General features: G+C 42.2%; 1 protein-coding gene and 1 pseudogene across 1 annotated transcript; both read right to left on the reverse strand.

The window, feature by feature from the left end:
• Positions 1-1,829, reverse strand: LOC123946085 (annotated as a pseudogene).
• An 11,015-nt stretch (positions 1,830-12,844) lies between these two features.
• LOC123947448 (cationic amino acid transporter 3-like) lies at positions 12,845-14,671 on the reverse strand. Its single transcript, XM_046013667.1, has one exon. The coding sequence runs from the start codon at positions 14,669-14,671 to the stop codon at positions 12,845-12,847; it is 1,827 nt and encodes a 608-aa protein (XP_045869623.1).
• Positions 14,672-16,081: the final 1,410 nt, after the last annotated feature.

Consider the following 16,081-nt stretch of genomic DNA (forward strand, 5'->3'; position numbering starts at 1 on the left):
TTAAGAGACCAGGCTTTGCTGGATGCCATAGATGAAGTAGAGAGCAAACCCAATCAGCAACCAGATACCAGCTGGGGCGCAGGTGGCAGCTGTCACCTGCATCATAAGGCAAACATTCACAAAGATGCTTAAGAGTGGGAGGAGAGGCACAGCAGGGACCTTAAAGGACAAGGAAGTGGAGGTCTGTGGCTGCCTCCAGATGACCTCACTAGTCCCAGTGATGAGCACAAGGATGAGCACAACCATGGTGGTGGGCACTGGGTCTCCAGAAAGCAGACCTGGCCACTGGGCCAGCACCAGGCAGAGGAGAGTCAGCAGCAGAGCAAGCAGTGAAGAGCAAACACAGACAATCTGGCCAGAGAGTGGGCTGGGGGTGGGGATGCCTGGAAAAAAATAGTCCCTGTGAACTCAGCTTCTCTGCTGCAGGTGCGGTCTCCTCTTGCATCTGTGCTCCATTTCCCCCATTCTCTTCCTGCACTTGTGCTTCTTTTCCCCCATTCTGCTCCTGTACCTATGCTGTATTTCCCCTATTCCTCCTCTCAGGATGATACCTGAGGATGAGAACCACCAGGGAATAAGATATGAGGGTCCCAATAGATCTGAGGTCCAGAAAATCAGTGAGTCCAAAGAAGAATACCATGATTGCTGTGACAATGCCAAAGATCAGTGTTCATGATACGGGCATATGTGCCAGTACGGATCCTGGCAAGAAAAGGAAACAGGAGGTGATCCTTTGCCATCATCTATATCATCCTATGTATGGGGAACATAAATCCCCAATAGATGCCAATGAAAATACTACAATAAATTGCAAAATCTATAACATAGTAGGCAGGGACACAGCCAAGATGGAATAATGCCTCAGGCAAGGTACTCCCAGGTTGAAGCTGGTACTAAGGAACCAAGAGTGTAAGTGCTGCAGAGACACAAAAATACACAAAAAGCAGATGAGCAGTGAAACCACAAGGCCCTTGGGGATAGAACACATGGGATTGTGTGATTCTTTGACTCTGCTAACAATAACGCTGAAACCTATAAATGCATAGAAACAGTTAGCTGTTTCACGGAGAATTCCCTGGAAGCCAAAAGGCATGAATCCTCCAGAGCCCAGAAAGCCCAAGCTAGAGGTGTCCTTGAGCCTGGCCTTTATGTTGTCCTCGAGTCTGGCCTTTATGTTGTCCTCTTCTGTGAGCTTCCAGTTGCACAGGTCCCCTTTAACAAAACCAGAGATGATGACAAAACCAAGTACCAGAAGTTTCACCAATGTAAACATTTTGAAAACTATATAGATCTCATGATACCTCAGTTTTTTAATTTCTGTGAGCAACAAAAGAAGAACCACAGCAAAATAACCTAGATTGTCTGCAAAGACTTGGAGAACATGTTGTGAAATGCTCTCATGCAGGTCTCAGATCTGGTTCTCAATTTAATATCCATGCCTTAACCACAATGAATGCATCATCAACAAAGGAGAGGATGAGATTCCAGCCTGTGATGAAGGCCTAGATTTCACCTGTGGTGAAATGGGTGTAGAGATATGCAGAGTTAGAATGGGGAACACAGGCACTAAACTCTGCATAGCATAGTCCAGCCAACAATGAAGTTAGGCCAGCCACCAAAAAGCAGATCACAATGGATGGTCCTGCTTGATTACCTACCACCTCATTAGCCAGGAAATACATACCTACAACCACTGTGTGGCCCACACCCAGGGCCACTAGATCCAGAGTGCTCAGTCTTCTGCCGAATTCAAACTCAACCACCTTTTGCTCCAGTGGACGTCTGTGTACCAGCTTTTGACTTAATCTATGAAGTGCCTGACACAGCATTCTAGCTGGAATTGAGGAAGATTCTAAAGATCAGAGAGCTATAGCAAGCCCAGGAGCCAGGAGTGTTGGGTCTGGATCAGTGAGACTGAGTTAAGCCAAGTTGGACAGGGATTGCCAAGGTCCTCTGCTCAGGCTTCAGAGGTGCTGCTTCATATTTCATCTGGTATATGTTATCCTTCCATAATTCCTAGGGAAATAATAAATATTTCCTGAACAATGATGTTCAACCAACCATCCAAAATTCAAAATTCTCATGTAGCTTGTTGCAGCCCAAGTATCACAGAAACTGACACCAAAAGACCTATAGGAAAATCAATCCTACTTTACCACCAGAAAAAGTATCCTATACCTCCCAACAGGATGCTTTTTTAAATTACATTTTTTCAGTAGACTCCAAGCCCAACATGGAGCCCAAGATGTCTCCCAATCTCACAAGCCTGAGATCAAGAACTGGGCTGATATGAAGAGTTGGACTCTCAACTGACTAATTTTCCTGGGCACCCCAATATTTTCTCTTTTTTTTACACAGCACATGACATAATCCTATTTGAGTTCATAAGTGATGTAGTTTCATATACTAATTAAGTGGTAAGACACAACAGGATGTGATGGTGTTGTGTAAGAATTCAAACATAGGATGTGTGTGCAGTGCTTCAGTTATGACACATTAACTCATGGACTAGAGGCCTCCCTGCAATTACAGACCCATTTTTTATATATTGTCAGGGATGAAAATACATATACTTGTCTCTTGGTCTTGAACTCTTAGACCTAGTATCTGCTGCCCAAGGATTGATGTCAATTTGGCCCCCCTTTTCCTCATTCTGCATCATTCATTTATGTATAGTGATGACAAAGAACATACAGTTCACTCCTTTCCTTTCCACCGAGGCCTACATGGGCACTGTGAACCCAGAGGAGGAGGGAGAAAGGGCCAGAGCCTTCATTACTACCTGCAAGGAGAGGACCAGGATGCCTGGGAAGGAAACACTGGAGAGATGGGGTCAGGAGTCAACCCTGGATTGGTGACTGAGAAGGGAAAGGAGGCAAAAAGGCTGTATTGTGAATTCTGACATTCAATAAACTTCACCCAAAGCAACCAGACAAAAATTCACTACCTTTTTTCATACCCATAGTTATGACAGTGTGATGGTTAGGGAGAAAAGAAGTAAGTCACCTAGCTCAGGGGTTCACAACCTAAACAGATTCTCTGTCTCCTCCCTCTCTAGGTTCCAGCTGAGAAGTTGAGCTCACCTCTGCAGACAGTCTCCTCACTGGCCACACTGTATTCCAGACACACACTGCACCATCTGTGATGTCAGCTGTTAGGGGTCTGGAGAAACTGCCTTGCTCTGTGAGCTTGTATTAAAACACTAATATGCAACATCTTATGCATTTTTCACAAGGAGTTATTTTTAACTCACTCAAACTGTTATCTGAATGTTTTCTTAAAGAAAGAATCCTGCATGTGGTTCCCTCTTCCTCCTCCTCCCCTGCTGCTCTTCAAATGGCCCCTTACTCTAGGGGAACAAGGTTTTGGATGAACAACTCACAGCAATGCTCAGGAAATGGATAATACAAAACAGAGAAAACAAACTCATGCAGGCCCTACTCTCATTCTACTCAGGCTGTGGAAAGACAGTCAAGGTAAGACTGACACAAAGAAGTAGAGGAGAGCAAAGAAAATAAATTGCTTCTGATACAGATTATCCAGGAAGGTGTGGACTGGAGGTAACATTTAAATTGTACTGTGATGGTTGTGTACCATTTCACTGTCAGATATTGAGAGGATGGAATTCCAAGGAAAAGATTAGCTACTAGGATGAATTTCTTAACTTTGGGCATCATTTGATATTGAACTTTTGCTCATAATGATAGAATGAAATGCAAGGACCAGTGAAATTCAAGGTAAAACTATGGAATCTGGAGACTTTGAATACAGAAGACAGGAGTCAGGACCTGGGTTCCAGCTCAGGGTCCATTTATCCCCATTCCTCTTGCACCTGATTTCAGTAAAGTGGTGTGAAGTTCAAATGGGACAGGATACCCAGTATGTCTCCATCTGTATGTCTCCCACCTTCTCTCTTCCTCCACTGAGTTCTTGATGAGCAATGAAAGGATTTCTTAATCTCATTACCGAGAATAGCACAAAGCACAGAAAAGCATATACGATACTAATTAAATTAGGTGATTTGTATACCTGGGGAAAGAGAGAAACAGCTCCTCCTTCCATCTCCACAGTCCATTTTCCTAGATCTTCTGACACTATATGTTAATAAATATCTATATTTTCTCCTTCTCTGGACAGATATGCTGTGAAATGTCAGATGGAATGTTTGTCATAAAAATCTCTCATAAAATGTTCTTCTGAGCACTGTCATTGGAAGGTAGAGGAGGAGGTTCCTATGCTCTGTCTTCCTTCAAACCTTGTGCAGGTCATTCTGCCTCCTGCTTATAGAAGCTTTACTTCAGAATTTTTAAAGATGTAAACAAAGTAAAGAGTAAAACAAACAGTCAACTCTTCTTACCAGTCTTGCAATTTTCAAAGCTCATTGCTTTTTTATGAAATTGTTTTCATGGATGACTAGTATCTCACAATCCCAACTCTAGTTTCCTTAATTAGTATAATTTTTAATTCTTTTCTTTCTGGGATGGCTTAAGTACAGAGTCCTACTTGGAAGCAAAGAAGATAATAAAGTAGCTTCTCTTAGTACCTTCCATGAGGGGGTTCTAGGAGAGGGGAGGTGGTTATGCGGGTGGTGTACATACAGGGGTATCTGTGTATTAGGCTGGAAAGAAAGGTAATGAGGGCGTTGCCTCTGGCTGCTGTTTGTCTTTCTCTGCAAAACTGGTCTGATTGTGTCAGATGTATAGGGGCTCCAAGTAGCTCAGCATCTTAGCCATAAACTCCTCAGAAAGAAAATTCACTGATGGTTTCTTGAGAGGTAATGAAAATAAATATCATAGTTTGGTACAAACAAACCAAACAGGGTTTGTGTATACACACACACACACACACACACACACCATACTCACAGAGTCTAACAAATATGCTCATATTTATAGACCTACCAAAATAAACATATCCAACTACTTGGTGCATATTTCCATTCAAATTCTAACATATGTGCACATAGTAGGTACACACACGACTTTGACATACACACATGATTCGTCCCCTTTCCAAGCTCCTCACTGCAGTTTGGGCCATAGTGAAGGTGAAGGAGAGAACATCTAAGTGTGAGTTATATGTGTCATTAAGTGTGTTTCTGACCATTTGCCACATCAAATAGAAATTATTTTTTCATTTTTCACTATTTGTAATTGTCCACTGCCTTCAGTTACCTTTACGCCATCACGTTTCAGTGATCATCTATCCCTTACTGAGTGGCTACTCCATGAAGTGTATAGCCTTTGCTCGATCTTAGTACAGATTCTGGCTTCATCACTTACTCTTTACAAGTGACTTAACCTTTCTGAGCCTTGGTTTCAACTTATGTAATGTGAGCATAATAATACTCACCTTAAAGAAATTTTGTATTAAATAGGTGATCATGTAAAGTGTTTGGTACAAAATATAGGGCATAGTACTAAACAAATGGCTGTAATTATCGTCATCACTTTAGGGACATTGAAGATAAAAGACATCATATATAAAAAAGATGTTCTTTCCTTAGGAGGTTTTTAAATCTCATCAAAGAGACAAGCTAAATACACTGTGAAAGGGAGGCCATAGAAACATAAAATACTTATTTAAACCCTGACATGCAAATTATTCTCCTAAATCCAAGACCTGTTTTAAAATTTGTAGCAGATTTCAATGCTCTATGAAGATTGGTGTTTTTCTTCTGTCACTCATCATTCCTATGCCTCACCACCTTACATACTCCCACACGTTCACCCCAGCCTTTCATTTCAGGAGTTGATTGGAGAATTCTTGGGGTGAAAATATTTTTTTGGAATTCATTTCGTACATTTCCCTGTTTCTGAGTAGGAGCCCTTCTGTGATGTTCCAAACCCAAGTGAGATAGCCAGGCACAGGGCCAGAGGGCCTGCACTCTCCCATCTCCCCTGTCACCCTCTAATCTCAGTAAATTCACCCTTCTGTTCCATCTCTATCTGTTTTCCTTCAATATTGTCTCCCTTTATCACTCATTCTGATTGGAAATGAGGTACACAAACTCTCCAAATCGTAAGAAAATTCTCAAAATCTCAAAACTCTCACCTGATAATATTATTTCATTTCCTGTCACTCCAGATCTGTGGAATTATAGGGCTCTTATGTTTTGTTATTAACCCATTAAAAAGTCATCAAACGATCCCTCAAAAAGTATCAGTTTGGTCCCTACCAGGGTATAACCCCTCATGCACTCATCTGATACCTCCTTAAAGCTTTTGAAAGATGAAAGTATCCTAATTTCCAGGACAAATAGTTAAGGACTCCTAGTTCAATTCCCCCATCCTCCATAGTCTCCTCAATTACTATCATCACATTATCATTCATTTGACAAGGGGACAGTACAAACCTGAGGTGGGGCATGACTAACACGACCTCCTCGATTCCTTTCAGGCCATGATATGAAATAAGGGTAACAGAATTGGCATCAGTCTTGATGCATTCAATGCTTGCCCCCAGGAGAGACCCCTGATGACCTGACAGACACCAGGAGTGGCACAGAAGGCATTTCCCCAAAGTGGGCAGAGTGCTAAACCCTGGCATAGTGACTGTCATGGGAGGCCTGGAGACAGGAGAGTAGCCATGGCCCACACTTCTCCCTCTTCCCAAATTCAACTTCCTCAGCCTAGGTCTCTCCTCTTGCGCTCCAAATTCCTAAGTTTCCAGACCTTCCATAGTGCTCATCTGAGGCCAGACACATATTATGGATTACCTGCATTTCTCAAACTGTAAAGAACACACAAATCATTTGGGAGCCTGTTAGAAATACAGCTTCGGTATCAGTAGGTCTAAGTTGGAGCATGAGATTCTGCATTTCTAACAAGCTCCCAAGGTGATACCCACATTGCTCCTTTATGTACCATATTTTTTTTAAGATTTTATATACTTATTTGAGAGAGAGAGAGAGAGAGAGATTGTGAACAAGGGGAAGAGGTGGACTCCCCACTGACCACGGAGACTGGGACTCAATACCAGGACCCTGGGATCATGACGTAAGCCAAAGGCAGACTCTTAACCAACTGAGCCACCCTGATGACCATGGACCATATTTTGAAGAGCAGGATCTAGATGACTGCAGTAGTTGCTACAAGTGTCTCCCAGAAACAATCCTTCTGTCCACATCCTTCTTCCTGTCTATCCTCCAGATAGCAATTAGAATCATATCTCATCCTTTTCTGATTCAGGAGTCTCACTCCATGGCACAATACACAATACAAACCTGGCTTGTAAATTCTCTTCAAGTGTGGGAACACATCCCTCACAAGTCTCATCTTTCATGACTCTTAAAGGTCCATATAACCCAGAATTACTGTCCTATTTCTTTTCCAACTCACCTATTCCCCCTCTTATATCCCAAGTTGCTCCATAGGCATCCTCCTCCAGGAAGTGTCTCTTAACCAATATCTCTTTCCCAGTTTTTACTCTCACCTTCCTTTCAAAGTAATGATGCCTTAGTCTAACATCCATTTATTAATTCCTCCCATGTTTGTCCATTTTCCTCCTTATTTGGGGTGTAAATTCTCTCTCCCTAAACAATCTTAGATGCTATTGTAAGATTTTTACTCCAATCTCTCAAAAAGTATCTAAGGGAGTCGGTAGTATATGGGTAACCCTGCCTCTAGCAGGCTTCCCTGGAGTCACCCACTCCCTATTGGGAATATGGGAAATTCCACAAGTAACAAAGTAGCCTCCTATCCTTTTCTCCTAGGGGCCTGCCCTGAAAAGGTCTATATAAACACAATAGAAAAGCCCTCCTATACCAAAGCATAAGACTCTGAGTGCATCAAGAAAGATGCGTGTTGGAGTGCCTGTGTGGGTCAGTTTGTTAAGTACCTGATTCTTGGTTTTGGGCTCAGGTCACAATTTCAGGGTCATGAGATCTAGCCCAGAGTTGGGCTCCTTGCTCAGCTTGGAGTCTTCTTAGTCTTCTCCCTTCTTCTCCCTCCCGCTCAGTCTCTACCCCCTGCTCCTGATGCAGGACTGCATGCTCGCTTGTTCTCTCTCAAATAAATATGTATGTATTTATAAATAATAAATTTTAAATTTGTATATATTTCTGTATCATTTATATAAATATATATCATATATAAACATATATAAATATATATTTATAATAAATAAATATAAATAAAATCTAATAGAAAGAAAGAGGAGAGAAAGGAAAGAGAGAAAGGAAAGATGGGACAGAAGGAAGGAAGGACAGAAGAAAGGACAGATGGAAGGATGGTTGGAAGGAAGGGGAAAGGCAGGGAAATAAACCTGTTGTGCTCCTGCTGGAGCCAGTCTCACCTTCAGGGATTCCCTGGAGTCAGAGCAGGTTGGACCCTCTATCAACTTCACTATTACAGGCCTGTCCCTATCATACATTGGAAGAGATAGAGCTGAACAGTGGAGGTCCTTTCAGGCATTCCCTTGTCCCAAGGCTATATTTTCCCTGTTACTTTTGAATGAACAACACTGTTCTTTGTTTCCCTCCCTTCATCTTTATAAATGGAGAGCCTTCAGCTGGAGTTTGGTTTTCAAAGTGGGATCCCTGGACTCTGGGAATGTCACCAGGCATCACCTAGGAACTTGTTAGAAAGACAAGTTCTGGGCCCCATCCAGATGTACTGAATTCCAAAAGCTGGGGATGGCACCCAACAATCTGTGTTCTTGTAAACACTCCAAGTGAGGTGGCACCCACTAATGTTGGAACACCACAGAACAGAGTACTAATCCTGGTCTCTTTCTACCCACCCCTTACTGAGACTTTGGTTAGCGAATTGAAGAGACAAACATGCCCAGCTCAGCCTCTTCATTTTTTGTTGGATTCCCTTTTTTATTCAGAACCATTATGCTGATAGGACACATGCATTCTAATTTAATAAAAGGAGATTCTCTGCTGTGTTAGGGAGGCAGAGGGTACTCAGCACTACTTGTGAAGAGGACTGTATATAATTTGGTGATGCAGGATTAGCAAGCCAATTAGGCTGCAGATCCAAAGCTGATGGTTTAATCATCTGATTCTATGTCATGATTATCAATAGGTTCCAAACACAGGAGGGGGAAATGGGGTGTTATATATTGGACCCCTACAGCTCCAAGTATGGGTTGTAGTGAAAAGTGGGCAAGATGCAGGTTCAGATGGTGTGTAGTAATAGAGAGACCTAGTTGAGAGAATTACAGGAACGAAGAATCAGAGGAATTCCTAGAATTTTTCAAGTAAATGGAACTTCAGAAATCAGTTGTGACCTCTTGCATTATGGATAAATAAGCAAAGCATGGAAGGAACTGAGAGGCTTGCCCAAGGTCATATTGCTAGTTAGTGATGGAAACCACTTGACTCAGGAAACCTGGTTCTTCACTGTACACTCTGTGAGCAGGTGGACCAAGGCAGACAACAGCAGAGAAACTTCACAGCCCAAGAATGAAGATAAGGCCAAGTAGAAGCAACAAACCTGGGGATTTTCAGCATGGGTATTGAGTTCAAAGCCAAAGTGCTTTGTGCTCAGAGGAAATCTCTGGCTCCAGTCCATGTTGCATGGTCTGTCGTCCCCTCACACAGCCAAGGCTCAAGCTACACATTCCACTCAGTGTGCTCTGAGCACTGTTTTGTTTTCTCATGCTTTTTGTAGTGACTTTCTTTCTGCTTACAGTATTTTCCTCTGTGTGTGCCCATGTGTGCCAAGTCCTATCCATTCATGGGGAGAGCCAACTAATCCCAATGCCATTCCTTTATCAAGTCTTCTGATTTCATCAATCAATCCTCATCTCTGTGCCAGCCACAAATGGTCGTCCTCCACTCTAAATTGACAAGACAATTTATTTGTATATTACTAATGATAACACTTTCTACTTTCTGTTACTCTATGCCTTACCCTTTGTATTAGAATATAAGCTTCTTAAGAGCAGAGGTTATATTTCATCTATTTTTTTGTCTTTTCCAGTTTCTTTCATTCTTTCTTTTTTTTTTCTGAAGTGTAATTGACATACAGTGTTGTCATATTATTCTCAGGTGTACAATATGATGATTCAACAATTCCACACATTTCTCAGAGCTCATCAAAGTAAGTGTACTCTAATAGTCTTCATTCCCTTTATCTATTTCACCCATCCCCTTACCCCAACCACTTTGGAAACCTCCAGTTTGTTCCTTGTGTTGAAGAGTATGTTTGGGTTTTTGTTTTCTCTCTTTTTAGTTTGTTATTTTTATTTTCTATATAAGAGTGAAATCATATATTTGTCTTTCTCAGCCTGACTTATTTCATTTAATGTATACTCTCTATGTCTATCTGTATTGTTATAAATGGTAACGTCTCAATCTCTTTTATAGCTAGGTAGTATTTCATTGTGTACGTGTGTGTATGCACATACTACTACATCTTCTTTATCCTTTCATCTGTCAATGGACGCTTGGGTTCCTTACATATCCAATTGTAAATAATGCTTCAATAATTAAAAGGGTGCATATGTCTTTTTGAATTCATGTAAGCACTTCTTCACAGCAAAGAAAATCATCAACAAAACAAAAAGGCAACCTATTGAATGGAAGAAGATATTGGCGAATAATATATCCAATAAGGGGTTAATACCCAAAAGACATTAAGAACTTACAAAAACACATGAAAAACAAATCCAATTTTAAAATGGGCAGAAGACCAAAATATTTTTCCAAGAAGACAAACAGATGGCCAACAGACACATGAAAGGATATTCAGCATCACTAAACTTCAGGGAAACATAAATAAAAACTACCCCGAATTGCTAAGGAAATGTTGAAAAACAAAAGCAAAACTGGTGACATCACGTTACCTGATTTCAAGCTTTCCTACAAAGCTGTGATCACCAAGACAGCATGGTACTGGCATAAAAACAGACACATAGACCAGTGGAACAGAGTGGAGAGCCCAGATATGGACCATCAATTCTATGGTCAAATAATATTCAACAAAACAGGAAAAAATATACAGTGGAAAAAAGACAGTCTCTTCAATAAATGGTGCTGGGAAAATTGGTCAGCTATATGTAGAAGAATGAAACTCGACCATTCTCTTACACCATACACAAAGATAAACTCGAAATGGATAAAAGACCTCAATGTGAGACAGGAATCCATCAGAATCCTAGAGGAGAACATAGGCAGTAACCTCTTCGATATCAGCCACAGCAACTTCTTTCAAGATATGTCTCCAAAGGCAAAGGAAACAAAAGCGAAAATGAACTTTTGGGACTTCATCAAGATCAAAAGCTTCTGCACAGCAACGAAAACAGTCAACAAAACAAAAAGGCAACCCACGGAATGGGAGAAGATATTTGCAAATGACAGTACAGACAAAAGGTTGATATCCAGGATCTATAAAGAACTCCTCAAACTCAACACACACAAAACAGATAATCATATCAAAAAATGGGCAGAAGATATGAACAGACACTTCTCCAATGAAGACATACAAATGGCTATCAGACACATGAAAAATTGTTCATCATCACTAGTCATCAGGGAGATTCAAATTAAAACCACATTGAGATACCACCTTCCACCAGTTAGAATGGCCAAAATTAGCAAGACAGGAAACAACATGTATTGGAGAGGATGTAGAGAAAGGGGAACCCTCTTACACTGTTGGTGAGAATGCAAGTTGGTGCAGCCACTTTGGAGAACAGTGTGGAGATTCCTCAAGAAATTAAAAATAGAGCTTCCCTATGACCCTGCATTTGCACTACTGGGTATTCATCCCAAAGATACAGATGTAGTGAAAAGAAGGGCCATCTGTACCCCAATGTTTATAGCACCAATGGCCACAGTTGCCAAACTGTGGAAAGAACCAAGATGCCCTTCACCGGACAAATGGATAAGGAAGATGTGGTCCATATACACGGTGGAGTATTATGCCTCCATCAGAAAGGATGAATACCCAACTTTTGTAGCAACATGGATGGGACTGGAAGAGATTATGCTGAGCGAAGTAAGTCAAGCAGAGAGAGTCAAGTACCATATGGTTTCACTTATTTGTGGAGCATAACAAAGAACATGGAGGACATGGGGAGATGGAGAGGAGAAGGGAGTTGAGGGAAATTGGAAGGGGAGATGAACCATGAGAGACTATGGACTCTGAAGAACAACCTGAGAGTTTTGAAGGGGCTGGGGTTGGGAGGCTGGGGAACCAGGTGGTGGGTAATAGGGAGGACACATATTGCACGGAACACTGGGTGTGGTGCAAAAACAATGAATACTGTTACACTGAAAAGAAATTTTAAAAAATAAAATACTGATAATAATAATAGTAATAATAATAATAATAATAATTTTTAAAATCTTCTAGAAAAAAAACTATAATGAAATATCCTTTTATACCTGTCAGAATACCTACATCTAGAAAGCCAACAAGTATTAGAGAGGATGTGGAGAAAAAGGAACCCTTGTGTACTCTTCTTGGGAATGTAAATCAGAGCAACCACTAAGAAAATGGTACCAAGATTCCTCAAAATATTAAAAATAGAATTACAATGTGATCCAGTATTCCCACTACTGGATATTTAATGAAAGAAAACAAAAACATTTTTTCTACTTTATTTTAGTTACAATTTTTTTAAGCCAGCAAGCAGCGACACACACAACTGAAAGGAGACAGAAAAAAAAGGCAGGGGAGGAAGAGTAAAGACACATCCTTCACTACACAATGAATACACAGCTCTATTAGTGTTCTCCCACCAAAATGCCATGGGAGGCATAGCTTTACATGTGCTCAGGAGTACTCTCCGTTGTTGCGCAGAGGAGCAGACAGCATTTGGGTGATGATGTCAAATTAAATATGTATTGGCACTGCTGAGTTCAAGGTCTAGAGTTTGGGCCCTAACTTCAGTGGGTCTGTGCAACCTGGCTGTGCTGGATTCCATACGCGAAGTAGATAACAAACCCAATCAGCATCCAGATACTAATTGGGGCCCAGGTGGTAGCTGACATCTGTGTCATAAGGCAAACATTCACAAAGATGCTCAAGAGTGGGAGGAGAGGCACAGCAGGGACCTTAAAGTGAAGGGGAGTAGAGCTCTGTGGCTGTCTCCAGATGACCCCAGTGATCCCAGTGATGAGCACCAGGAGCAGCACAACCATTGTGATCGGCACTGGGTCTCCAGAAAGCAGACCTGGCCAGTGAGCCAGCACCAGGCAGAGGAGAATCAGCAGCAGAACAAGCAGTGAGGAACAAACACAGACAATCTGGCCAGAGATTGGAGTGGGTGTGGGGCTGCCTGGAAAAAATAGTCCTCGTAGAGTCAGTTTGCCTGATGCAGGTGCAGTCTCCTCCTGCTCCTGTGCTTGATTTCCCCCATTCTCCTCCTGTATCTGTACTTCATTTCCCCCCTTCCTCCTCTCAGGCTGATACCGGAACATGAGAACACAAAAAGCCATCATGGAGTAAGTGAGCAGGGCCACAATTGACATGATGAGCAGAAGATCAGCAAGTCTGAAGAAGAATGCCATGATTGCTGCAATAATGCCAAAGATCACAGTGGCCATGACAAGCATGAAGGTGTCAGTATAGATTCTGGCAAGGACAGGGAACAGGAGGCCATCCTTTGCCATCACATATATCAACTGACCTATGGGGAACATATAATCCAAGATGCTGAGAGAAAGACTGCAGAGGAATAACAAAGCTACAACATAGTAGGCAGGAGCCCATCCAATATGGAGAAAAGCCTCAGGCAAGGTGCTCCCAGGTCGAATTTGGTAGTAAGGAACCATAAGTGTAAGGGCTGCAGAGACACCAAAATACACCAAAACACAGATGAGCAGTGAAATCACAATTCCCATGGGGATGGAACGCTTGTGGTTCTGGGCTTCTTCAACTCTGGTAACAATGTTATCGAAACCAGTAAATGCATAGAAACAGGTAGCTGATCCATGGAGAATCCCCGCAAAGCCAAAAGGCACAAATCCTCCAGAGCCCAGAGGGCCCAAGCTAGAGGTGCCATTGAGTTCATCCTTTCTGTAGTCTTCTTCTGTGAGCTTCCAGTTGTGCAGGTCCCCCTTAATGAAGCCAGAGATTATGACAAAACTGAGAATCAAAATTCTCACCAATGTGACCACTTTGGTTAACAGCATCGACTCCCTAAACCTCAAAGTCAGTAATCCAATGAGCAAAAACACAAGGCCCACAATAAAGAAAACTATAATCTTTGCAAGGACCTGGGGAAAATGCAATAAGATGTTTTCACTAAGGGCCTGAGAGACCTTGTACCCAAACATGTTGTCAAAAGTTGAAATCCAGGCAAAAACCATATTGGCTGTATCAGCAACACAAGAGAAGATGAGGTTCCAGCCAGTGATGAAGGCCCAGATTTCACCTACAGTAACATAGGTGTAGAGATATGCCGAGCCAGAAAGGGGAATCTGGGCACTAAACTCTGCATAACACAGTCCAGCCAACAATGAAGTTAGGCCAGCCACCAAAAAGCAGACCACAATGGATGGTCCTGCTTGATTGCTAGCCACCTCACCAGCCAGGATATACACACCTACACCCATTGTGCAGCCCACACCCAGGGCCACTAAATCCACAGTGCTCAGGCTTCTGTCAGAGTCAGTTGTAGCCTCATCTAGCATTCGTCTGCGTACCAGCTTTTGACCAAATCTGTGAAGTGTCTGACACAGCCTTCTAGCTGGAACTGAAGAGGATTCCATATCAGAGAGCTGTAGAAAGTGCAGGTTGCTGAATGTCTCAGGTCAGGTTCGGTGAGGCTGAGCTAAATGGAGTTGGGTTGGGGATGCCAAGTTCCATCGCTTCAAGCTTCAGGCTGCTGCTTCATATTTTTCTTATGTGCTGTCGCTCCATATGCCTAAGTAAACAATAAATATTTACTGAGCAATGGTATTCAACCAGTGCTCAGAAGTCACATGTCAACTCTTGCAGCCTAAGTATCACAGAAACTAATACCAAAGACATCACAGAAGAAACTGGCAGAGCACCCAGGTGGCTCATTCATTAAACATCTCCCTTGGGCTCAGATCATGATCTCAGGCTCCTGGGATCGAGCCCCACATTGGGCTCCCTGCTTCTCCCTCTCCCACTCTCCCTGCTTGTTTTCCTTCTCTTGCTGTCTCTCTGCCAAATAAAAAAATAAAATCTTTTAAAAAAAAGAAAAAGAAAAATCAGCTGACTTTCCCCCAGGAAAGTGTCAACTACCTCCCCACATTCTCCTGTTGTGCACACCACATGACATAATCCTATTTGAGTTCATCTAAGTCATGTTGGTTCATGTACTAATTAAGCTGTAAAACACAACAGGGCATGAGTGTAGTGTGCAGTTATTCATATGCAGGATATGCGTGGTACTTGAGCATGAGTAATGACACATTAATTCACAGACTAGTGGGCTTTGTTATAATTACTGAATCATTTTTAAAATATCATCTAAGGTTAGAATACAGATATTGGTCCACTGGTCTTAAAACCCTTACCCCAGTTCCCCTGGGTGGCTCAGTTGGTTAATCAACTGCCTTCAGCTCCAGTCGTGATCCCAGGGTCCTGGGATTGAGTCCTGCATTGGGCTCCCTGCTTGGTGGGGAGTCTGTTTATCCCTCTGCTTCTGCCTCTCTCTCTGTGTGTGTCTCTCATGAATGAATGAATAAATAAATAAAATCTTTAAAGAAAGAAAACAAACCCTTACACCAACATCAGTTAGCCACGGTCGGGTGGCACTTTCCAACCACTTTCTCCTCATTCTGCATCATAATTTAGCTGTACTGATGGCCAAGAATGTACAGTCTTCCCCTTCCCTTTATCCACTTGGCCCACAGAGGCACTATGAACAGAGAGAAAGAGGGAGAAAGGGGCAGGGCCTTCATAACCACCTGTAAGAAAGAGAGGACCAGGCTATCTGGGAAGGAAATACTGGAGAAATGGTGGTAGCAGCCAACCCAGCATCCAGGACTGAGATGGGAGAGGAGCCAGGAAGATAGTTTTATGAATTTTGAAATTCAACACATCTCGCCTAAATCACCCAGGCAAAATTCACTATAATTTTCATGTCCTCAGCCATAAGAGTGTGATTCAAAGGGAGAAAAATAAGTCATCTAGCTCAGAAGCTCATG

Source organism: Meles meles, chromosome 7 (assembly GCF_922984935.1).
Source record: "Meles meles chromosome 7, mMelMel3.1 paternal haplotype, whole genome shotgun sequence".
Classification (NCBI taxonomy): Eukaryota; Metazoa; Chordata; class Mammalia; order Carnivora; family Mustelidae; genus Meles; species Meles meles.